This window comes from Lepidochelys kempii, chromosome 7 (assembly GCF_965140265.1).
Source record: "Lepidochelys kempii isolate rLepKem1 chromosome 7, rLepKem1.hap2, whole genome shotgun sequence".
Lineage (NCBI taxonomy): Eukaryota > Metazoa > Chordata > Testudines > Cheloniidae > Lepidochelys > Lepidochelys kempii.
Window position 1 is genome coordinate 28721918 of NC_133262.1, and position 24307 is coordinate 28746224.

The 24307-nt window shown below is 42.0% G+C and overlaps 2 protein-coding genes across 4 annotated transcripts in view; one reads left to right on the plus strand and one right to left on the minus strand.

Moving 5' to 3' along the window:
• TKT (transketolase) overlaps window positions 1-6563 on the plus strand; it is a 45820-nt gene extending 39257 nt beyond the window's left edge. Inside the window, exon 14 of the mRNA XM_073351563.1 lies at window positions 6320-6563. Within this exon, the coding sequence (XP_073207664.1) occupies window positions 6320-6342 (23 nt within the window). The 3' untranslated portion in view covers window positions 6343-6563. The remainder of the gene's footprint in view (window positions 1-6319) is intronic.
• Window positions 867-22620, minus strand: TMEM40 (transmembrane protein 40). 3 transcript variants are annotated; one of them, XM_073351566.1, is made up of 13 exons: window positions 22113-22620; window positions 17741-17797; window positions 15042-15181; window positions 14199-14352; window positions 12316-12423; window positions 10463-10564; window positions 9320-9355; window positions 7542-7574; window positions 5474-5536; window positions 5087-5158; window positions 4923-4997; window positions 4064-4126; window positions 867-3619 (listed from the first exon to the last, which is right to left on the minus strand). In XM_073351566.1, the coding sequence occupies exons 2-13, from the start codon at window positions 17787-17789 to the stop codon at window positions 3600-3602; spliced, it is 915 nt and encodes a 304-aa protein (XP_073207667.1). In that variant the 5' UTR covers window positions 17790-17797; window positions 22113-22620; the 3' UTR covers window positions 867-3599. The 3 variants fall into 3 exon arrangements, with proteins under 3 accessions (XP_073207667.1, XP_073207666.1, XP_073207665.1); XM_073351565.1 differs by lacking the exon at window positions 867-3619 and having other exon boundaries at window positions 3957-4126; window positions 5474-5533; XM_073351564.1 differs by lacking the exon at window positions 867-3619 and having other exon boundaries at window positions 3957-4126.
• Window positions 22621-24307: the final 1687 nt, after the last annotated feature.

The window sequence follows — 24307 nt, forward strand, 5'->3', positions numbered from 1 at the left end:
CCTCACCTGGAATACTGTGTGCAGTTCTGGTCTCCCATGTTTAAGAAGGATGAATTCAAACTGGAACAGGTACAGAGAAGGGCTACTAGGATGATCCGAGGAATGGAAAACTTGTCTTATGAAAGGAGACTCAGGGAGCTTGGCTTGTTTAGCCTAACTAAAAGAAGGTTGAGGGGAGATATGATTGCTCTCTATAAATATATCAGAGGGATAAATACCAGAGAGGGAGAGGAATTATTTAAACTCAATACCAATGTGGACACAAGAACAAATGGATATAAACTGGCCACTAGGAAATTTAGATTAGAAATTAGACGAAGGTTTCTAACCATCAGAGGAGTGAAGTTTTGGAATAGCCTTCCGAGGGAAGTAGTGGGGGCAAAAGATCTATCTTGCTTTAAGATTAAACTCGATAAGTTTATGGAGGAGATGGTATGATGGGATAACATGGTTTTGGTAATTAAATATTCATGGTAAATAGGCCCAATGGCCTGTGATGGGTTTTTAGATGGGGTAAGATCCAAGTTACCCGGGAAAGAATTTTCTGTAGTATCTGGCTGATGAATCTTGCCCATATGCTCAGGGTTTAGCTGATCGCCATATTTGGGGTCGGGAAGGAATTTTCCTCCAGGGCAGATTGGAAGGCCCTGGAGGTTTTTCGCCTTCCTCTGTAGCATGGGGCACGGGTCACTTGCTGGAGGATTCTCTGCTCCTTGAGGTCTTCAAACTACAATTTGAGGACTTCAATAGCACAGATATAGGTGTGAGGTCTTTTTTAGGAGTGGTGGGTGAAATTCTGTGGCCTGCATTGTGCAGGAGGTCAGACTAGATGATCATAATGGTCCCTTCTGACCTAAATATCTATGAATCTATGAATCTATGAATTTGTTTCCAATATAAAACAAAATCATAACATGCTTTCTAGAGCCTAAACTTAACTCTCAAGATATACCCCTAGCTGCTACAATTTAGCTTACCCCAAGTCCTTTTCTTAACATTTTCAACCAGTTTGGCTAAGATTCTCCTCCCCCCCATAACTCCTCACATTTTCCATACATACATCTTACAGTGATTGTTATGACCAATGTGACACAGGTTTTCACTAGAGACCTTACATGACATGACTTACTTTGACAGGCTAGAATGTAGATGTAGATACCAGACCCAGAGGATCCCTGTAACCCTTCTATGGTCCAGTGCTCTCTGTCAGTTGGCATCAAGAGGTCCTTGGGTCACACCCATTAAAAAACTTTAGGATGAGATTCTATGCTTCAGCTTTGACGAGGTGCAGCACAGATTTTGTAGCCTGGAGAGATGGTGCGCTAAGGTGCTTTAAGTTACTTTTCCGACCTCCTGATTCTGAGCTTTTCAAGGAACAGGAGAGGCCCGCAGCATAATTAGACACCTCTAAGTTATGGCCACCTCCTGGGGATATACTATGGGCCACAGCACTTCCCAGAATCTCTGCAGTGATGCTGTGGCCCTGCCCCTAACACACCCTCCTACCCCTGGCATGTCCCCTATGACAGGGTTTGTAAGAGTGTCCTTGTAAGTCAGCCTGCTGCCTGTCCTCTTGAGTGTCTAGTGTCTGCCTGTGCGAAGGAAATTCTCTCCCAGACAGAACTAGGGCTTTTAGGGCTCCTTTTCATCACCCCATCCATTTTACCCAGCATAAAGGGGTTAGAGCAGAGGTGAGGATCTCACTCCTGGTTCTTTGGAAAACATGTTAGTGATGAGCTAGATTATCCATATGCAGTATTCAAGGACCCACATACAGGAGCTGTGATAACTTGTCCATGGGCAGTATCTCCTCTTATGAATTTCAGTTTACCTCACCTCTCTGCCCTGAGTTTGATTAAGCACAATATAGTAGGTTAGTACTCTGGCAGAACATTAATTTCAGTATATTCAACAAAGAGGGAGGATATACTGTTCCCCTTCTCTTCAACCCTGCCGAAGACAGCTTATGCAAGCTGAGTCACCCCCTTCTAGAACAAGACATATTCTACAGCAGAAGAAAAGGAAGATGTTTCTTAGCCTTTGTTATGAGCGCAGGATGAAAACGTTCATAATGTTCTATTACAAAATATGCAAACACAGTCTGCTTGAGCAGTTCTAACTTTGTCTGAACTTGACTTTTGTTTTCAAAGTGAAGTTACATTATGTATGACAAAGGATTGTTCAACAAAGGCATAGAAACAATGCATATAATCAGTTAGCTGTGACCATGAGCATTTCAATAATGCTACTATTAATACTCTTAATACATTAATTCTTCATGTAAACATCTATTTCAGTGATCCACTGTTTTCATGCAGACCACCTCACAATTAATGTTATTCCTGAATAAACAAATTGAGCTAAATTAAGCAAAAAAGGTCAGAGTGGTTAAAAATAAATGCTTACAATTTATTTTCTCTAGTCTGCTGAGCAAGACTGAAAATATAGTTCCTTTGCCCTTAAAATAGGCTGTGTTGGGTTAATATCTTAAGATGTCTTTTTTCAGTTTCTTTCTCTTATCCCTCCCCATGCATTTTTATGCCTTCATATACTGTAATGTATAACATTTAGTTTTTTAATCACTTTTTTTGCTGTCTTCAGCACTTTCCACTGTTTATAGTTCTACAAATTTGCAAAAAAAAAACCCAACCCTATAAAATGACAGGTTTTCCAAATCTGCAGTTCATTATTTAGTTTTATTCTTTTTTGAACCACTTGTTTTTTTCCTCAGACTGCTGTCACAGGAAGAGAAATTAAATTTGCTGTCACTAATAACATTTTTGCCTTTTGCTATACACTGTGTGTAACATCTCACCTGGCTTTCATTGCAAGTCATTATGTTCTAAGCACAGTTTATCGAGGTCTGCTACAATAAATTAGCTAATCCAAAGTAATTGTTCTATTGGTGTTCAAGCAAGCAGCTGAGGTTTGCCTGGCTCATGGTTTCACAAGGTGTGAAGAAAGCAGAGCTTCTGAGTGCCAAGGTTGCCTCTTTGAGGAAAGGTGCTAACAAAGTGCTTTGAAAAACAGCCTTGACTAGTCCACATGCTCAGATAGCACTCTTATAATGCAGGGCTCCAGCCAAAAGGGAATAGCTCCAATCAGCACTGGTGCTAGCGGGGAGGTTTAGGTGGGTGCAACATGAAAAGTAAACCTGACCCGGAACGTGGGGGAGGGAAAGAACCCCACAAGGGTTTCCGAAGACTTTTTAAACCATCAAGGGCCTGATCCAGAGCTCAATGAAGTCTATGCAAGTCATTTCTTGACTTCAATGGGCTTTGGATCAGACTTCGCAAGTAGGACCGACACAATTATATGGGTGGGGAAAATAACATGATGTATTACCTGCATAGCTTAGAATGAATTTATAACAAACACAGCCTATTTTACTGGCTGCACTGAGCCACAAAACATGTCAAAGGAAAGGACAGGCCTACTGTACCGCAGTTTTTATTCCACAGTGGAGAGAATAACAAATTTTATGGTTAATGCTTCAATATTTTATAATAGCCATTAGATTTTATGACTGCACCATACAACAGCTTTATTCACTTTAGTACAATCAATCCAGAAAATTGTTGAATTCTCAGATCTTCTGTTCAGTCAACTTTTCTAATACCTACGTGATGATTAAAAAAAAACAGGACTGTCAGGAGAATTCTGTTCAAATGAACTCCACTGGGTTGATTATTAAACTCCCTCCCCCCATGCCAAATGTCTGGATTTTCATACAATTTTCATACATTTCATACATTAGCTGATAGTTGTATGAAGACCAAAAAGTAGGGATTTTTCCCAGTTCAGTCACATTTCTCATTCAAACATTGCCAAGAAGTAACGAAAGTTCTCCACAGTATATTAAGAATGTGAAAATGCTCTGCCACTCTCAATTGAGAGAAATGAATTTCTAAATAAAATAGGCTCAAGGAATGAATGATAGCCTACAGTACAATCTTTTTTTAAAAACAGAGCTAGTTCTCTGGCCCCAGTAGAAATGGGGTGCTCTGAGATAGCTCAGAAATATATCTACAGAGAATAAGACTGAGCAACAATGTGGTGTTACCTGGTATTTTGAATCTCTGAATCAGAGGAATGAATCTGTCAAGGACACTGTGAATTCGATGCACTATTTAAAAACAAAATACAGGAGTTGTTCAGGACCAGCGAGATTTCAACATAGAAGAAGTGAAATAGCAAAAGGTAAGAGGTGATTATATGTTTGTTGGGGACAAATATCAGTGTTTCAGTTTGACTGTTTAAACTAGGTCCTTCTGCAGTTCTATTGCTAACAAAATACTGACTATGAACAAAGTTGCTTGCCAACAAAACAGTTCCACAAATTGTCAAGTGCCTTAATATTAAATAAGGAAAGGAGCTTTCTACTACTCTGTGATGTAACGGGAAACCTTAAGTTTGTGAACTGCATTTTCCCCCAATGAAATCACTTGAAGATTTATTTTTTTTTAATTCCAAGTAGCAATATTTGAGTGTTTTCTGATTGGAGAGCCATTCCTGCAAGGTGTGCTGAGCATCTTCAACTGCCTTTCCTCTCAATACGAGTTGAGGTTGTCCAGCACCTCACAGAATCAAACTCCGAGTACTCCCACCTTGCCAGATGTTGTGAGGATAGTATTATTTAACCACTGCTGGAGAATGTGTCTCTGTATCTTCAGAGAACTTGTGATTGGTAAGCAGGGGAAAATGAGTCAGCGTCTTGTTTCAAATGTCAGAGGCCAGTGTGTCGCCAGGTGCGGCATGTAATTCTGAATGTGGGGGAGGATTATGTGATGTGATATTTTACATAATCTCAGTCTTTAGCATTTTTCTACATCTGTGTGTTTTACATGATCACTTAAACTCTGCATTTTCCAGGTACTGATATAAAGCTGCTTGTTTTCTTAGGTACTGTGAAATACACTTACCAAGACCAAAATATATTCCGGTGGTCTCTAGGGAAGCAAAGGTGATTAAACCAAAACCAAGAGAAATGATCCAGTCTAAAGAGAATAAAAGAAATACAAGTATTTGGTTTTGTTCTGTCTTCCAAAATACAATAATTCATCCTTACGCTAAAGTCCTGTCTTACCTTTGTAGTGGTAATAGCTAATTAGTGCGGTTCCAATGCCAAAGCAAAGAATGACAAAATGAAAGAATACATCTGAAATAAGAGAGAAAGGAAATTATATCACTAAAATCATGGCCCTTGATCATACATGTTCAGCTACAGCAGTTATAATAAATCATTTCTACTTCCACCTCAGCTGCCTTATGTAGTTCTACTAGACTGAAGTGTGAAGCATGTGCATAACTTGAAGCATGAGTAGTCCCATTAATTTCAAAATGATTAATCACATGCTTAAAGTTACACACCTGCTTAAGTCCCTTGCTGAACTGAAGCCAAAGCCCTCAGGTCAGGTTCTTTGGCCCAAGATTCTCTAGGCTTGGGATCAGCTAAATAAAAGAAGATTCTTACCATTTTTCCGTATTCTTATCCACTGTCTTTGACATCTCTGAAGGTAAGTAACGTTTTCACCTGCTAGAGGAAAGTGACACCACCGTTAGTGCAACAGTAATTCTAAAATAGATAACTTTTGATGGGTTGTTTTACTTTCAGCATCTGAAATGAATTTTGCTTTGAAAATCATTGTAATATTGATCCCAGGAAAGACTAACGATGGCCTTTCAAAAAAGATCAAATTAGTGATTGTAGGAAGATGTAACAAAACCCCAAAACAGAACTTTTAACTGATAGTGATGATTTAGAAGGAGCTGTACTATTACACCACATGAATTAGCAAAACATAATTCTCTTAAAAGCAGACATTTCTCTGGCCCTCAACTCTCCAGCCTACCGAGCTTGAAGCAGTAGCAGTATCTCAGGACCCTACTGAGACCCAGATAACCTGAGTTTTGTCTAACAAGGCATTTCAGATTGAGCCCTAAGGTCTTAAATCTGTTTTCTAGGGCTGCAGCTACTACCACGGAATAAATGAAAATTACTCATCATTATGACTATGGGGATTGAATCTGCTGTAATCGGCTGATTAAGTGTATGACAGATATGGCAACTTCCTGCAATAACCTGGACAAACCCTATTGAATGAAGTTAAATCCTATTGACTTAACTTCAAGAGTTCCTGGTATGAAAACTGCAAATGTTCATGCATTAGTGTGGGATTATAAGTAACGTCTCAAGGGAGGAAAGTGTTTTGTGCTTCAAGGGACTATTTGGAACGATGTGAACTTTTAAAGTTAAGTGGGCTTCCCAGGAAATCGCTACAGGGAAGTGCATGAAAATGTAACCCCTCTGGTTTTGCAGGTATTCCTTCTGAAGCTTCCTGAGGGGCCCTTTTTGACTGCTGATCACCTTTTACATGAGGACACAATCAGAGGCTCAACTGAATAAAGGAGTGACACTCAGATTCGTGGGGGGGGAAGCTTGTTCTGAGCCAAAGCAGTTATGAACTTGAAACCAGAGGCAAACCCCTGGGCAGGATTTGAAGGATTGTTCACCTGCCTGAACGCTTTGAGTTGGGGTGATCTCTAGAAAGCTTTATTAGCAGATGTGTAGATTTTTATTGTTTTAATGTTTTCCTCTGCAATTCTTTCACCTTAAGAATAAACATGCTTGCTCAGAAAAAAAAACATGCTGTTTGCAGCCTCTGAGGAAGGCAGGCACAGTTGGCCTGCTGAGGCAGTCTGACGAACTAGAGAATTCACAATGGAGACAGGGAACTGTGCAGCCTGGAAATACCCTGGTCAGGGGGAAGAGAGACATGACTCTCGCCCATGAGAGGTGACAGCTGGGGAGCTAGAAGCCTAAAGGAGGATGTCCATGCTGGATCATGGAGGGGGAATATAGGTGCAGTTGCCCTGACCTGTGACAAAGGGTTTCTATAATAGCCCCAAAATTAAGAGCTCTATCTGGGGTGGGGGGGAGAGGAATCTGTTTGGATAAAATAAAAACTGACCCAAATCTCTTGAGACTTAAAAGAAGTTTTTGAATATGTTAACTAGAAATTTGACCAGGACTGAAGGCAGAATTACCAAAATCTACTGTGAGATACCGTTCTTGTGCTAGGGATGGACTGAAAGAAATCAGAAAGGGATGGAAATTTTACCATATTTCTAGCCAAATTTTGAAACCAAACAGTTTTGATGAGAAGACTTTTCTTATTCACTGTTCATTTGACAAGGCCTAAAGCAACCCCCTCGAAACACACCTTCATGGCTAAATCATCACAAGCTATACCTCTGCTATTTCTGCCTATGTTCAGCTGAAGTCACCATACAAATGATTGCATGGGGTGAATTTCATTTTACCCATAGTTATACAAATTATTAATAATAGAACAGTTGTGTAAAATACAGCAATTTTGGTTCATGTGGGTTTTGTATGAACCCTGAATTTCACCATGGATTTGGAGATCAAATAGTTCTCCAATACCCAAAGTTAATTACTGAAATACAATATGCATGAAAGAAAAGGCACACATACTCTAGGGAAAACAGAACTTCTCTGTTTGCTTTTTTATATTTACCAGCAGCAGCTGCATTTTCTCGTCTTGCAATCTCTGAAAAGCAACAAAATATTAGGACTTAGTCCCTTGTAGTTTAAAACAAAAATCAATTCATGCCATTCCCTTCATTACAACACACATGCATATTTACAATTAAAAACAATGTGCCTTTTGTCAACAGCTGATCACACAAGAGATTATTCCCCACTGTTGTCAACTCTACCAAGGACAAATCACAATCCATCTAGAGACTCAAAACAGGAAAAAGACATCAAAAAGGGCACCAGATTGGGCTGTCCAGACTAGAGGAGGGAGTAAGCGAGAGACGGGGGCCCTCCAGCACCCTAGGAATTCAACATGAGGAGCAGGTAGCAAAAACATTTTGGCTGCTCACAATTGCTATGACTACTACTTTCTTTGAGGTAGCTGGGTCACAGATGATTCAGGGATTTATAATTCATACCCAATCCCCACAATTGCCATTGGAAGTGAGCGCAGCCCAGCATGGAGCACAGGTGTTATGTGTATGTATCAATCTAACTTACACATGAAATTGGCAGCAGTGTTCAGTTCTAGTCAGATATGTCTCGCTAGCCCCACGCACAGTAGACTGCACTGAAGTAGTCTAGCCTGGAAGTAGCAAAGGTGTGGGTAACTCTGGTGAAGTCCACATCCGTGAAAAAAGGCGGCATCTCCAGGCCCACCAAAGGTACCGTAGAAAAGGCACGGTAGGACTCCGCCCTCACCTGGGAATTCAGGGAGCGTGTTCAGATGTGCTCATTTCCTCCTTACTATCCAGACCTCCCAGGCATCTTACCCAATCCTGTTAACAATAGATCACTCTTTAGGGAGTCCCTCCTAGAACCACTCCCTTCTCTACTTACCTCCAAGGCGGCAGTAATGCCTATCCCCCCCAACCCCTGCCAATTATTGCAGTAGAGGGGAGTGGTTGAGCAGGCATTCTCCCAAAATGGGTACTTCTCCTCCAGCATTTCTGCTCTCAGAACCTGATTGCTGACTAATGTGACATCTGCCCAGGGAGCAGGAGGGATGAAGTGGAGAACACAAGAGGGCTATCAGCTCAGCCGCTGCAGCATCCCCAGTGTGGCAGCAGGGTGCACACGGGTCTTTAGTAAGGACGCATCTCTTGCTGCCACCTTGCAGTACATGGAGAATGGAATTTAGGGAGAGGCTCCAAGCTCCCTCTGCCTAGCAATGCCTCTACCTGGATTTTCATTTGGCTTTCATCCACGATCCTATTTCAGCCAAGGTTTTGGAATGCATGAATACTGCAGGATCTCGGTAAGGTTAGAAGGAAACCTGAGCTGAGCATCATCACCTTACTGAAAACAACTCCAAACAGCTCAGTCTCATAGCCACATTGAACAAGGGGTCGAATAACAGCATGGCACATGTGAGCTTCCTGAGGAAGAATGAACAACTGCTCATCATAATCACTAGGCCCCTCCTTAAAAGGAATGACCAAAACTGTTGTATATGGATCCTATCCATTCCTAGCTGTTCTAACCAATGAGTCGCTGTCCCCTCGTCAGCTGTGCAAAAGGCAGCTGAAAGATGTAATAAAAATCAGCATCAACACCTGTCAAATACCAGGAAGAGAGCAAACAAAGCTATGAATATAGTCTCCATGCTATATCCAGAGCTAAAGCCAGACTAATGGCACTCCAGGAAAAGAGGTGCATTGACACAGCACATTTATAAGCATGCAGTTATTCTTTTACACAAGTCTGTTTCCATCCATGTGAAGTTGCTGAGGGTGGTAACCGGTGAGAATTTACCTGATTTGTTATAGGGGACAACCTCTCCTGGTGCACCTAAAATAATGCACAAATATACAGTAGATTAATATTTAGCCAATTAGCAAGCCTTGAGGGCCCAATTCTGCCTTCAGTCACATGCATGCAATCCCACTGAAATCAGTACACTTGCACAAGTGTGTCTAAAGGCAGAATTGAGCCCCTAGTCTTTAAAATGGGTATTGGTTGTGGGTTATGCAGTTTAGCTTCTAAAGGAAAGTAATTTATACACAACATTACTCAGCAACTGAAAGTAAATAATTTTTACTGTATCCTAGTCCCTGCACTAGATGATGGAGTACTATTTTACTTTGAGACTCCTATGTGACAAACTATAGCTCATGATGTCAATCTAAACATGTTGCTATTGAATCAGACTCAAGAGACATTTAGAATGGTTAGTTAAATGTCAAAAGCTTTAACTTTTTACATGTTATGGGCCACTACTATGGGCTGATGGATGTTACTATCTGTTTGTGGCTATCACACACATTTTCTGTATCTGGACTGCACTTGCTTTGTGGTTTCTTTCACAGGGAAGGAAAAGTCCTGAGAACAAAAAACAATGCATTGACTTTAGTTATATTCCTCAAATCAATTGAGGGGCTGACTGTGGACACTGTAAATGACACATTTGCATTTGAACTCTTTAGATGAATTTCAATAGCTGTCTCTGCCCAACCATTACCCTAGGTATGAACTGAAATCAACAAAAAGTTGAGAGCCAGATGGGAGCTCTCCCATGTTTCTGGAGGGGAAAGGCTTTAAAGTTGGTACTGCATTCCAGGCCCAGCTCTAATATTAATGATTTACTATGCAAACATCTCAAAAAGTTAAGAGATAAAATACTAATAACTATAGCACATATGCTTATCATAATTATCGTCCCTTTCTACAGCTAAGCGCTGGCTGGTGTTTGTGCTTATGCATGTGGCCCAAGAAGTGCAGCTACAGGGAGGCCAGAAAGTTGCAGTAACAGAGTCCATGTTTTTTCACACAGCTGTAAAAAGAGCCACCTAGTTATTTTTCTTTTTCACCTCTAAAATACAAATTACTTGGTCCTGGGTGCTAGAAAGTTAATGATAATAGGGGGCCCCTATGGGAAAGAAAGGCTTATTTGCATACCACTTCCATCTTGATTTTCATGGTCTTGGTCTTCCTGACTTTGTTTGTGAGAAATTGGTTTAACTGTTGCCACAGAGACGTTTTTCTTGCCAGCGCTGGTTGCTAATAATGAAAGAAATGATAGTGAAGTACTACAGCTATTAGAAGCTAATTCTGTATGTTCTTTAAACTACTTTATGAGCTGCCTTAGCACAGGTTTCAGCACACATGAGGAACACCTTGGAGAGTGCAGACATATGAGCATTCACTTGGCAAGAAATCCGGGAAAAGTCAATGTTATTATGCACTGAAATGTATCTTTATGAAAGGGACGTGCGTTGATACAGCATTAAAGCACTCTCCTTACAATATCTTTTTAAGCTGCTAAAACCTCTAACCTACTTGTGATGGGGTGCTCACCCCACATCAGAGTGGAAGGGGTTAATGGTGGCCTCATGGACCTGCCACATCCGGTCCCAGAAAGGAGCAGAGGAAGTGCGTCCCCCTGGCAGCCTAGGGAGGCTTGGCAGGAAGCAGCCACTCAGAGGGAGGCTGCACGGAGCTGCCAATCAGAGCCTAGCAGGCTAGTACAAAAGGAGCTGCAGGGCAGAGCAGGGCAGTGGCTGTGGGAGCCTAAGGGGTGAGAACTGTGCTCCTAGCAGGCTGCAGCAAGGGTAGCGCCTTAGACAGAGTAGTTGCTGGCAGGGACTGGGGGATCAAGAGGCAGCTTCTGGCTAGCTCCTGGGACTTGCTGGCTGAATGCCCTGAGAAGAGGGTGAAGAAGGTGTGGGGTCATAGGGAATTGAAGCAGCATTGAAGGAAGTTAAGGAGATGCAGCAATAGGCTGCTATCTACAGAGTCCCTGGGTTGGGACCCAGAGCAGTGGGAAGGGCTGGATACCCCCATCCACTGCTGTGGAAGTGGCTTGACTATTGAACAGTGGTACCCATCCCCGGAATGGGGAAACAGAGTGGGTGATACGGACAGAGGACTGAGTCATGAAGAGGATGCTGCAGTACTTGGACTGAGGTGGGTCTCCAGATGGAGAGGGTGCACTGGCTGGCAGAGCTAATCACCATGAAGGCCAGTTGGAGGTGCTGCTGTGGTGAGTGGACCCCATCACACTCCTCAAGTGAGAAATCTTTAGAAAGAATTGAATAATGGATTCAGGTTTGTTTTCTCTGTAGAAGGGGTTAGAGGAATACTCTCTTTGGCACTGATCTGTGCATGGACAGGAATTTTGCTGGTATTTGTGTTTGTGTCATTCCAAAATGGAAAAAGATACAAATATTTAAATGGCTACCTGGACGCCAGACTTTGGCACGTGACATCTGTATGGTGTGTACTGGCTCTGTCCTACTGTGGCCTGTTTGCTTTCTATCACTCTTCTTAACCCCAGTGCTGTGTCTTCTACTTGCATCTCCCCCCTACCACCATTCCCATCTGCAGTGCTCTCTGTCCTTCATTACTGCCTCCCTCAGCAGCTTGCCTCTATTACTTTCCACAACCATAGCACCAGCTTCTTACCTCCTCTGTTCTCCTGCTTGCCTGCCTTTCATCCTCCCATCCCTAGTCCCAGAGACTTCGCTCTGCTCCTTGTGTCCATAGTGACTATCAGTACCCAAATACCATCTCTCCACTAGAGACCAATAGCTACTCTTTGGCACCTGGTGAATCTAAAGATGTTGCTCTTTTGACATCTCCATTTTGCATAGTTTCTGATTTCAGAGGGTTTTTTTTTTTTTTTTTGAATCCCTATGTAACTGGCACATGATTCTCTTGTATAAATATCTGAGCCTTTAGTCAGACTACCAATAATTTAAATTTTTTTACAATTAAATTGCAAGCAAAAGCAAGACAAACTCTCTCTGTACCTCGTGGTTGTGTCTCTGCAGGCTCCCGAGACGACCTTTCAACCTCACTTTCTTCTTGTGAAAATGTGACACTTTTTTCCAATTCCTGAAGTAGTTTCAATTTTTCATCTGTTAAAATGCAGACATAAAATATAGTCTGTTTGAAACTAATATTTAAGGTTTTCCTACTTTACGGTTGTGCATTATTAACAAGGGAGCTCCTCCAGGAAAATCAAATCTTAACTTTGTTTTGCTTGCTAGTGCACATACAGCACCACAACTAACACAAGCGAAAGCATGACATAAACAAGTGTTCAAATGCTTAATGCCACAATTTTGAAAAATGTTTAAAATGCTGTTGTGGTGGGAGCCCAAGACTTCTTGGCATGGGCTTTACCATGTCCATGCTGCCAACTCCCATGAAAATACACATTGCCCAGAAGCAGACAAAAGTAGAACAAGAGGGGTGGTTTTGCTGGAGGACTTGATTGTTCACCAACTTCTGGGCTGCTATTTTCCCATTATAATCTTGATCTCTCACTGCCTCTCTCGAATTGTGCTGCACCACCAACATCCTCTTGTAGGCATAAGACAGAGCTCTAAACGTTGTGCTTACTAAACTCTTCTGGGCTCTGAGAATTGGGTTGCAGACATTTGAAAAATGTTTCCAGAGAAAATTTTCCAAAGAAGCGGGTGGTCTTGGGATCTCCAGACACTCCCAGCAGTGGGGGAATTCTTGGCAGTCACTGGTATATTTTAGGTAATTCTTTATGGGCTTAAATGTAATGCTGCACAGAGATCTGAACAAGGCCTATGTATCTTATTATTTATTTGTATTACAGTAATGCCAAGAAGTCCCAGTCATGGACCAGAACCGCATTGTGCTAGGCACTGTACAAACACAGACCAAAAGGACAGTCCCTGCCCTCTGAGTCCCATCCTGTTCTGAAGTAGGCTTTGGGGGAGGGTGGGACATAGGCCCTCTGCACAAGGATGAATTTCACCCTTTATGAATGTATCTTAATAATCAGGATATAATTATTCTGGAACAGCTATTTTGGTAAAATTTCCAAGTGTAAATACACCCTGAGATGAACAGTTCCATGTTCCTAACAGAGGGTGGTGAAATAGGTTCAGCAAAAGGCAAAGCCACTGGCAACTTGTGTTCTTTCATAACTCACTACAGACTTGAATGTAGGCTCACATCTCCCGCAAACTTGCCATATTTTATAAGCTTTTGGCTCAAAAATAGGCAGGCAAAGCAAAACCAGGCTTTCAGATTCAAAGATCAAAACTCCAAATTCTGTACACTTTCTATTCAAAATTAGCCATGTTATCAAATTTCCCAGGGAAATCAGATGAGGCACACAGAATCACTTGACACACAATGGCAAATTTTGCTAAAATATTTCCACAAGATCAGCACAGCTGTCTGCCCAGTATGGCAGCTCTGTGCACTGCTCATTTGATCAATAGGTCAGCTGCAGTCTACGTGAGAATTAAAATTTTGCTATGATTAGTCTCATCAGAAGAGGGGAAAATTGAAGGTCTGATGTAAACTGGCACAGCTCCTTTGACTTTACCACTGAGTGAGGATCTCAAACCTAAATGATCAACGACTTTTTCCAGAGAAACCCTGCAAACTAGAATAAGTACAGTCGCCATCTGTCTAAATGGCTTCTAGCTATCTGGCTGCCATCATCACCTGGGCAATACATCTTTCTAAGCACTTTCTCTGTTCACTTTACTGTAATTCACTTCTGTTCCCTTCCCAGCACACTTCAGTGTTTTGAAATAAAACTAACGCCCTAGTCTGGCTACAGCCATTTTTAACAAAACAGCTATTACTCCTTGTCTACATCCCAGATTTGGTCTGGACGGATGTGCAGCCAATTAATACTCACCATTTTTCTTGGAGCTGGGCAGCTCTCTGTAGGCAGATAGATCTTTCACCTTTAGCAGCAGGTAAAGCACAACCATTGCATTAACTCCTTTTTTTCCTATGGTCTTCAAGGAGGCTGCACGCTCATCAGATGAGTTTATGTCTCTGTTAAGGAGCTGAAAGAAAGGTAAGTACACATCCAACAGGCCTACTAATAAAACCAAGCACTTATTATTAAAGTGCTTTATAAGCATCACACAACCCATCTGGGAAAGGCACAACAATACCCCTACTTTACAGAAGGGAAAATGTGTTCTGCCCAAGACCAAAGTTGGGATGAGAATCTTGGCTTCCAGTCTTTTACTCACACCCCTAGCCCATGCTACTTTCACTGAACTACCCCACAAGCCATCACTATGGCATGGTGCAATAGCATTAAACTTTTCATCCTACTCTGTGGCTGAGTCCCAGGACTGGAGAAATAGCGTACAAGGTTCTTGAATGGACATGTGATCATTTGAATAGCTTGCAACGCCATTTTATAACTTCAGCATTAGTGTCCTTTCTTCAAAGAAAGCAGGTGAATAGATACAGAGGAATACACTAGGGAGCTAACATTTTTTTGAAGTTAATTTCTTCACATCTGCAGGAAAATTTTGTCCATGATTCTCTTTAACACTAAGGCCCTTTTATGCAGCTCTGGCAAGCATAAAGGAACTTTAGCATAAACGAGGATTAGGCTCTACATTTTATTCTCCCAAAGGGTTTCCATAGGTCAGTGGACAAGCAAAACCATGCAGCCAATAAGGAAATACTTAATATTTTACAAAGAGCAAAAGAAAATGAGGATTCCTTAGTAACTTACATTGTGTGTTTCTTCAGCGGTCAGGCTGGCTGGGTTAACAGTGGCTAAACATCTTATTAACAATTTCCAGAAGGACTGGTTCATTTTCTCAGACATTTCCAAATAATCAGCATCAGCAGCAAAAGCTTTCTGAAAAATGTCTGGGAAAAAGATATTTATACAATTAAAGAAGGTGCATTACAGCATGGTCTTGTGATGAGGAGTTACTGTCATGCTCTTACATAGCTCTGGTAATGGGCCTGGGTCCTGTAGCATGTTTGGCTTCTAGGAAAAGGAGTAACATTTGACCAATTTGTATGAAAAACAACAATGGCATAGAGAAATGTATGGTCTGCCACTACTCAACTAATCTCCCTGGACACTCAATAACAGACTTAAAAGTGGCGATTCTTCAACAAAAAAACTTCCAAAACAGACTCCAATGAGAAACTGCAGAACTGGAATTAATTTGCAAACTGGACACCATCAAATTAGGCCTGAATAAAGACTGGGAGTGGATGGGTCACTACAAAAACAAATTTCCCCCCTACTGATACTCACACCTTCTTGTCAACTGTTTGAAATGGGCCACCTTGATTACACTGAACTCATTAGCACTACAAAAGTGATTTTTTTTCTTCCCTTCTTGTCAACTGTTGAGAATAGCCCATTTCCCCTTAACTGAATTGGCTCATTAGCACTGACCCCCCACTTGGTAAGGCAACTCCCATCTTTTCCTATGCTGTGTATTTATACCTCTCTGCTGTATTTTCCACTCCATGCATCTGATGAAGTGGGTTTTAGCCCACGAAAGGTTATGCCCAAATTAATTTGTTGGTCTCTAAGGTAACACAAGGACTCCTCGTTGTTTTTACTCAACAAGAGAATCTCATAAGTTGACAACACAGTCCTGGTACCTTTGCAATGCTACTGTTTCAGTGGAGGAAGAAGGGGAAATATTTTTAATGCTAGAGGTTGTGGCCAAAACAGAGTGGGTACCAAAAGGTACTGGTGTGAATCTGCTCATCAGGGAGTATTCATAGAATCATAGACTTTAAGGTCAGAAGGGACCACCATGATCGTCTAGTCTGACCTCCTGCACAACGCAGGCCACAGAATCTCACCCACCTACTCCTGTAACAAACCTCTCACCTATGTCTGAGCTATTGAAGTCCTCAAATTGTGGTTTAAAGACTTCGAGGTGCAGAGAATCCTCCAGCAAGTGACTCATGCCCCCCACTGCAGAGGAAGGCGAAAAACCCCTATGGCCTCTGCCAATCTGCCCTGGAGGAAAATTCCTTCCCGACCCCAAATATGGTGATCAGCTAAACCCCGAGCATGTGGGCTGCATCAGCCGACTTACAGTATGTCTACACTGCAATTAGACACCCTCAGGTGGCCTGTGCTAGCTGCTTTGGGCTCGCAAGGGTCAGGTTGCAAGGCTGCTTAATTGTGATGTACACATTCTGGCACTGGCTGCAGCATGAGCTATGGCATCCTCTCACCTCCCAGGATCCTAGAACCCGATCTCCAGCTTGAGCCTGGACGCCGACGCTGCAGTTAAACAGCCCCGCAGCCTGAGCCCCATGAGCCTGATTCAGCTGGCACGTGCCAGCCACAGGCTTTTAATTGCAGTGTAGACATACCCTTAGAGTAAGAGCGGTTGAGCTCAGAATCGCAAGGGAGCAAAATCTGATTAAAGCTAGGCCCTGACTGTTGAGCTGCATTTGTGACATACACTGGACCCTCGCTAGAACGTGAGTCTTTATAGCACAAATTCACATATCACGCAGTCGCGGCCACGGATCCCAAATTGGATTACTTAAATTGGAATTCGTTTTAACGCGGTCCCCGCATTAATGCGGTACGGCACATGGATCCCAAATCCTGCATTCTAGCGAGGGTCCAGTGTATATAGTAGGTGTGATTCTGATTTCTGGATACTGAACCCTCAAATGTAAAAATGTTCCAGCCTATCTCTAAGGGGGAATGGTGGCTAGAGGATCCCAGATGGACGTTCTTCCAGGATTCTCTCACGGAAATCTAATGTTATTCTTTCATTGTTTGTTCTCTTCCTTAATGTCTTTGTAGGTTGGCAAACATAATGGGTGAGTTCCTGGGCTATGCCTCTTGGTGGCGCAAGACACACAGCACAGCACCGCAGGATGGAGGGCAGAGGTGGCCGTAAGCCATCTTTGAGGTCTGGGGATTCTGGGCTGATTGGGGCCAAAAACACCCCCAGGGTAATGTAGGCAACTCAGGAGGCTGTCTGTGAGGAGCTCCGTGTCCCAGACCTAACCAGAGCACCCAGAGTCACAGCATGACTCCTACAGTGGGGCTTGCAGGTGGCTCTGGGCCTGTGCAATGGCATGTGTCTGACAGAGGAGTTCATCCTGCTGCAGTGTACAGAGGCCTGGATGTGCGGGAGAATCCCATCCCCTCAACTGTGTTAATGCCAAACAAAAGAGTTAAAAAAATTAGAAAAGAAACCAGAATAAATGCAAGTGACTCAGACTGATGTGGTGCCCCCCTGCTGTGTGACACATGCGCCTTAGGAGGGTTTCCATAAGTCTTTTACAAGCAGGGAGAAGATGGCTCAAGGCACATTTTCAGAAGGGCCAAGTTCTGAGCTTTCAGGGGCCAGCACAGCACAAACTGGGACATAGGTTGTGGTGTGACGGTGCTGCAGGCCTTGGCCTCCATGTTTCCCTTTACGTTACCTTCTTGTTTTCCGGTGAGAACTGGAAGTGAGAAGTTAAAGTTGTCCATTGCTGTGTCTGTAAAAACAGAATTTTAAAATGAGCATGAGCTTCTTTGTGCTTTCCCCAATGCGCTTCCACGCGGACACAGAGCGTCTCATTACAGCACTTAGAATTCTGAACTCACTCATACGTTGCATTCCTGCAGCCATCATTTAGGCAAAACTCCCTTTGAGTCACTGGGAATTCACGTGAGTGAGCACAGCAGGATTATGCCCGGAAGAACTAGTTATTGTTATCATGAGTAAAAATATAGGAACTCCTGACTCAATCATATAATTTTTTGTTGCTATTATAAAAATATTTAATTATTTGCTATAGATGTCAGTAACTGAATGATAATTCCTTACTAGTTAAACAGAGTGATCAATCTTCACTTGAGAGCCATCATTCCTTAAACTGGAAATAGGTAGATCAGGGAGGATATGGGAAACTCTGTTTAATGTATTCAGGAGGTTAATGCCGTGGAGGTGAACTGAAATGATTTAAGTCTTGAAATAAAACATATCTTTAATTTGCCAGATTTTTCCCCAGATTCAGAGTTCTATGTGTTTTCCTAGAGTAATGTGCAATGTGAAGGCCTCAGTTTGAATTTCTGCTTAGCTACTTATTCACTATAAGGGTTTCAGCATGTCACTTAACCAGAAATGCAGGCAGCATGGAGGAGGAAGCAGTCTGATTGGAATGGATAAGAGCTGGACCCAGGGGAGGGAGAGAAATGGACAGCAACAAGAAGTCTCGTGAGACTGGGAATGGAGAGGGGAAAGAAATTGGAACTGGCTGGGCAAGGGGTCTGCAACTGGAAGCTGGAGGGAGGGAAGGAAATGAGGCAAGGGTCTTGTGGGGAAAAAGAGTATGTGATCAAGTCATTTAAGAGTGTATCTACACAGGGGGGCAGCATTAAGGTTGCACAGGCAATCTTAGTTCTGGTATTTCCTAACTTCTAAGAACTTGACTTTACAACTTGATGTTACTTTAATATAGTTCTTTGTGTGCAGATTAGAAAAGAACTAAATACTTACACATGAAACCATTAATTCTTGAATTAAAATAATTTTCAACTACAGTGGGCCTGATTCCAACTCACAGTAGTGTAAATCAGGAGTGAATGGACTAAAACTAGTAAGAGGAGAGGCAGAACTGATATTTTGATGAAATAATGCTTTTAACATTCTGGGTGGAATATTTTTCACTTTAAATAATGGCATTTTTATGCTGATATATGTATAATTCAGAGTATTGAATTCTGTCAAATTGAATGAAATACTAAGGGAGAATGGAATAAAATTACTTCAAATAAGTTTTTCCCTTCTTGCGAGTCTGGGTTTTTGAGTGTTTAATAACACAGTTAATTCAGTGAATGTTTGTATTTTGTAAAAATATTACAGGCATGTTTCAGCCTGAAATGAAACTTGGGGTATGGGGAGGGGAGTTTAGCCAGTATGCTCTGTACTGCTTTGTCTAATAAGCTCTTACTTCTGGTTTTTCGCTGCAGCAGCTTCAAAGAGGCCCAAGTGAGCCACCATGCATCAGTGAATCTGACACAGTCTCACAACAGATGGAATGTTAAAGGCAGATGTTGACAGTGTCAACATCATGAGCCATCAGAATTGATTTATCTTAAAACTTTACTCATTTATATGCTTTAATGAGTTAATGCCTTCATTGTGTCTAATATATTGGGTACATTAGACAAAATGCACTTCTGGTGCCACTCCCTACTCCAGGTATATGACAACATTCCTTAGATTTATTAGAATACTGGAGCTTGAAAAGAACACTGTTCTGTGCCACTGCACTATATGTCCTTCTGCAAAGGACTGGAAAGAGGAATAAATATGCTGCGGGTTCCTCAGATGTGCCCCTGATAAGGCCTAACCAAACCTTGTGCTTTAACGCTGGGATTTTCAAAGAAGCAGAAAGGAGTCAGGGACTGAACTCCCATTTAATGTCAATGGGATTTGGGCAACAAAGTCCCCTTGGGTTCCTTTGAAAATAACAGTCTAAACACATAAATAATAATCATGTGGTAGTGTTTATTATTAATTATTATTCCTTAAGAAAGTACATCCTCTGTAACTATAAATCTCTGAAAACTGTTTTAGTAGATTATATACAGTAATGACAAAATGATGATAATATATTGGCATTTCAAGTGTGACATTAGTTGAGGGGGAATGATGAGACTTGTCATAAGCCTGATCTAATTTACCATGGTGTAAATCAGAACTTAATGCCACTGAAGTCTTTTTAGAATTATACTAGAGTAAAACTTGTGTGAGATCAGAAGCAGGCCTCTGATGCCTTTTTGGTCTGTGTTAAGAAATGATGTAAACAGCTACAAGAGGAAGCCATTTGCAGCTCACAACAAGTTTCATTGAGCCTACAAAACCCAAGAACTATGCTTTCTGTTCCTAAGTGCCATCTACTGGCACCTTCTCTATTAACTGTCCATTTACACATTCAAAGATATAGAGCAGTGATTCTCAACCAGAAGTACACGTACAGGAACTCCTCACTTAACGTTGTAGTTATGTTCCTGAAAAATGCGACTTTAAACGAAACGATGTTAAGCGAATCTAATTTCCCCGTAAGACTTAATGTAAATGAGGGGGTTAGGTTCCAGGGAAATTTTTTTCACCAGACAAAAGACTATATTATATACTATAGTCTAGTGTGTGTGTATATATATATATATATACACACACACAGTATAAGTTTTAAACAAGCAATTTAATACTGGTACACAGTGATGATGATTGTGAAGCTTGGTTGAGGTGGAGGAGTCAGAGGGTAGGATATTTCCCAGGGAATGCCTTACTGCTAAATGATGAACTAGCAATTGGCTGAGTCCTCAAGGGTTAACTCTCACACTCTACAAGGCAGCAGGAAAGGAGGGAGGGCAGACAGAGATACACACCCTGTGTGTGTTTGAGAGATAGAGATGTGCATTTCCGCTTTAAGTATGAAGAGTGGGGTCAGAAGTACACTGCCTTGTTAATTAGATCAGCAAGCTGAGATCTTACCGCAGCTCCCTCCCTCCGTGTGTCCCCCCAGCTCTATGGAAGATGGGGTAAGTGGGCTGCAGGAGCAGGGGGGAGGAGGACACCCTGACATTAGCCCCTCTTCTTCCTCTCCCCCCACACACAGCAAGCAGGAGTCTTGGGGAGCAGCTCCAAGGCAGAGGGCAGGAGCAGCACATGGCAGTGGGGGGAGGGACCGTTGAACTGCCAGCAACTGATAGCTTGCTGAGCAGCTGCTGCACAGGGAATTTAGGGGAGCGGGGATCTGATAGGGGGGCTCCCAGTCCACCCTGGTTCCAACCACCCACCAGCTACTTGCAACGGGCTGCTTTTCCTGCAAGCAGTGGACAAAGCAGGCGGCTGCCAAACGCCGTTAGAAGGGAGTATTGCACAACTTTCAACAAGCATGTTCCCTAATTGATCAGCAATGAAACAATGTTAACCAGGAGGACTTGAAGTGAGGAGTTCCTGTACCTCTGAGGGTATGCAGAGGTCTTCCAGGGGGTACATCAGTTTATCTAAATATTTTCCTAGTTTTACAACAGGCTGCATAAAAAGCACTAGCAAAGTCAGTACAAACTAAAATTTCATACAGATGGGACTTGTTTATACTGCTCTATATATTATACACTGAAATCCAAGTACAATAACTATATTCCGATTGATTTATTTTATAATTATATGGTTAAAATGAGAAAGTCAGCCATTTTTCAGTAATAGTGAGCTCTGACACTTCTGTATTTTTGTCTTATTTTATAATCAAGTAGTTTTTAAATGAGTTTGAAAGTTGGCGATATGCAAGCCAAATCAGACACCTAAAAGGGGTACAGTAGTCTGGAAAGGTTGAGAACCACTGATGTAGAGCACTCCTTTAACAGTCTACATTTATGTATCTATTCCCTTGTGTAGTATTTGGCTGTACTGTTTTCAAAAAGCTAAAGACTGGGTTTTTTTTTTAACTTTGGTAGATTTAACACAGTCCCATAGAGCTCACATTTACAACTTGAGAAAAGTTAAGGCGGAGAACTAGTCTCACTTATTTAAAACGTTGTCTCTTCATTAATTTAAAAAAACACATCAGAGGGAGGCAGACAATAAGAACCAACTTTTTAGGTCAGGGGCTTTGGGGCCCAGTCTATTGAACATTGTCCTTTAAACCACAAAGATTCCTGCCCTGTCAATTCAGTTCCTAGAGGAAAATAAATAACCCCATAGTTTCTACATCACAGTTAGAGAAACAGCCCATTACAATGTAAGAAATGACCAAAACCCTATGATGTAGCCATGTTCTCTATGTGCTTGGCACTTACCTGCTCTTCTGCCAGCACTGCTGCTTCAAAGGTGAACCGTCCTGTCTGAAAGGCAGAGAGGGATGTGTGTGGTAGGAGCCTGGGCCTGGCAGAGTGATCACAACTAGATGTCTGAGTGTATTAATCACGTGCCCCAGATTGGATGGAGCACAGAGGTGCTGTGAAGTCACAGTCCCAAAGGCAATTACATGTGGTGCTGCTCCCTTAGATTGCCTGACTCAGAAGCAGGAATGGTTTCATTTCCTCCTCTAAGCTGTGAGCTCCTTACATGAAAATTTTACCCCAAACACTAAGCAGTGAGGCTGGAACTTTAACTTCCATGACGTCCGGGAGCCTCCTGATTCCAAGGGAAGGAGGTGGTAGGGCCTCAGGCCCCTGAATCAACCAGGCACAAATGCAGACCAACTTGCCTGATGAGTCTGGGTGGAGCAGCAGCAGCTTCAGTTTTCTGATTGCCTCATAAAGAGCAGAGAGGAAATTACATCTAAATTCATTCCACTTCTGTTTTGCAAGTTCAGTTATAAGGGGATTGGCTTATTTGTGGGAAAAGGGAGGGGAGGAGGAGGAAGCCACATGCTGCTGCAGCTTCCCGGCTGCTGCTGTTGGTTGAGCTAGCTAGATGAAAGCTAATTCAGATATGCCTATGTGTGCTGTAATCACCCCTCTGACTGCAGTGCAGACATACCCAGAGACTACTTTCCATTTGCAGAAGTCACCCATATGGGGATATTGAAAAGACAAGGCCATTGCCTGGCTGCATCATCCCATACTGCTGGCCAGATGTGCTGGGCAGAATGAGCTACACCATCCTAAAAAGCATGGTGCATCCTGTGCATTTGCTCTGTATGTCCAGATAGCTAAAAGATTTCTCACAATGAGGAGGTGAAACCACTCCAAGCTGCCACTGGTGCCAGACAGCTCCACACCCCCAACACCCTATGTGTGACAGCTTGTAAGTTACAGTCTGGCCCTAGATGCCTAAAAGAAGAAAAAACCCTTTCAAGATGGTGAATTGTTGAAGAAAGCATTTTTGACTGGTGCTGATTGCCTGTTTCAAGGATTTCCTCACAAGCATGAGATTTTGTCAGCAATACAAGACTTGCAGTTATCAGAGAACACAGTTACGAGGAGGATACATGCAATTTCAAGCCACATGCAAACTCAGCTAAAGGATGACTTGGAAATATGGGACTGGTTTTCACTGCAGTTCAATGAGTCGACAGATATATTGGATACAGCGCAGTTGGTGAGGATGGTATTTAGTGACTTCACCGTAAAAGAAGAGTTATTAAAAGTATTGCCTATGAAAGGGTGAACAAAGGGTGAGGACATCTATAATTAATTCAAATCATATGCAACATCAATTAGTATGCCACTACACAAGCTGTCTGTGATCACCACTGATGGGGCACCAGCAATGATGGGCAGCACTAATGGGTTCATTGCACTCTGCAAGAAGAATGAATTCTTTCCGAACTTTATGTCTTATCATTGCATTATCCACCAAGAAGCTCTTTCTTTTCAACACGTCATGAATGTCGTTATTAAAATAATTAACTCTATTCAAGAGAAACCTTTGCAACACCAACTTTTTAAGGCCTTTTGGAAGATGTTGATGATAAACAATCTGATCTTATCTTGCACACAGAAGTACAATGGCTGAGCAAAGGTAAAGTTCTTGCATGTTTTTTAAGCCTAATTGAAGAGATCAAAGAATTTCTGAAGTCCACAAATCAGAACTTCGAGCAACTAGAAGACTCCAGCTGGTTAATGGACTTGGCTTTTCTTACCGACATCACTGACAAATTGAACATTTTAAATCTTGAGCTCCAGGGAAAAGGCAAACATGTGGCTCAAATGATAGGTTCTGTAAAATCATTCAAAGCAAAACTGATCTTGTGGATGTCACATGTGAAGACAAAGTCTCTCGTACATTTCCCAAGTATCAAGAAAATGGTATGTGACAGTGATTTTAACCCATCACCATTTGTTATCCACATTCAAACACTTCTCGAACAATTTGAAAAGAGATGTCAACAGTTCACCATCATTGAGCCTGTAGTTGCCTTTCTTGTGAATCCTTTTACTTGCCAAATAGAGGTAACAGAAATGGCTACATCAATTGCGAGTCTCATTCAAGTAAGAACAGAAGACATGGAACTGGAGATTGTGAACCTTCAAAATGATATTGTTCT

Coding starts and splice junctions, on each gene's coding strand:
- TMEM40 (XM_073351564.1), bottom strand. CDS start 17,789: ATGGACAACTTTAACTTCTCACTTCCAGTTCTCACCGGAAAACAAGAA. Junction 7,575..9,319: donor TGTCCCCTATAACAAATCAG/GTAAATTCTCAC, acceptor GTTGCTTTTCAG/AGATTGCAAGACGAGAAAAT. Junction 4,998..5,086: donor TAGCTATTACCACTACAAAG/GTAAGACAGGAC, acceptor TATTCTCTTTAG/ACTGGATCATTTCTCTTGGT.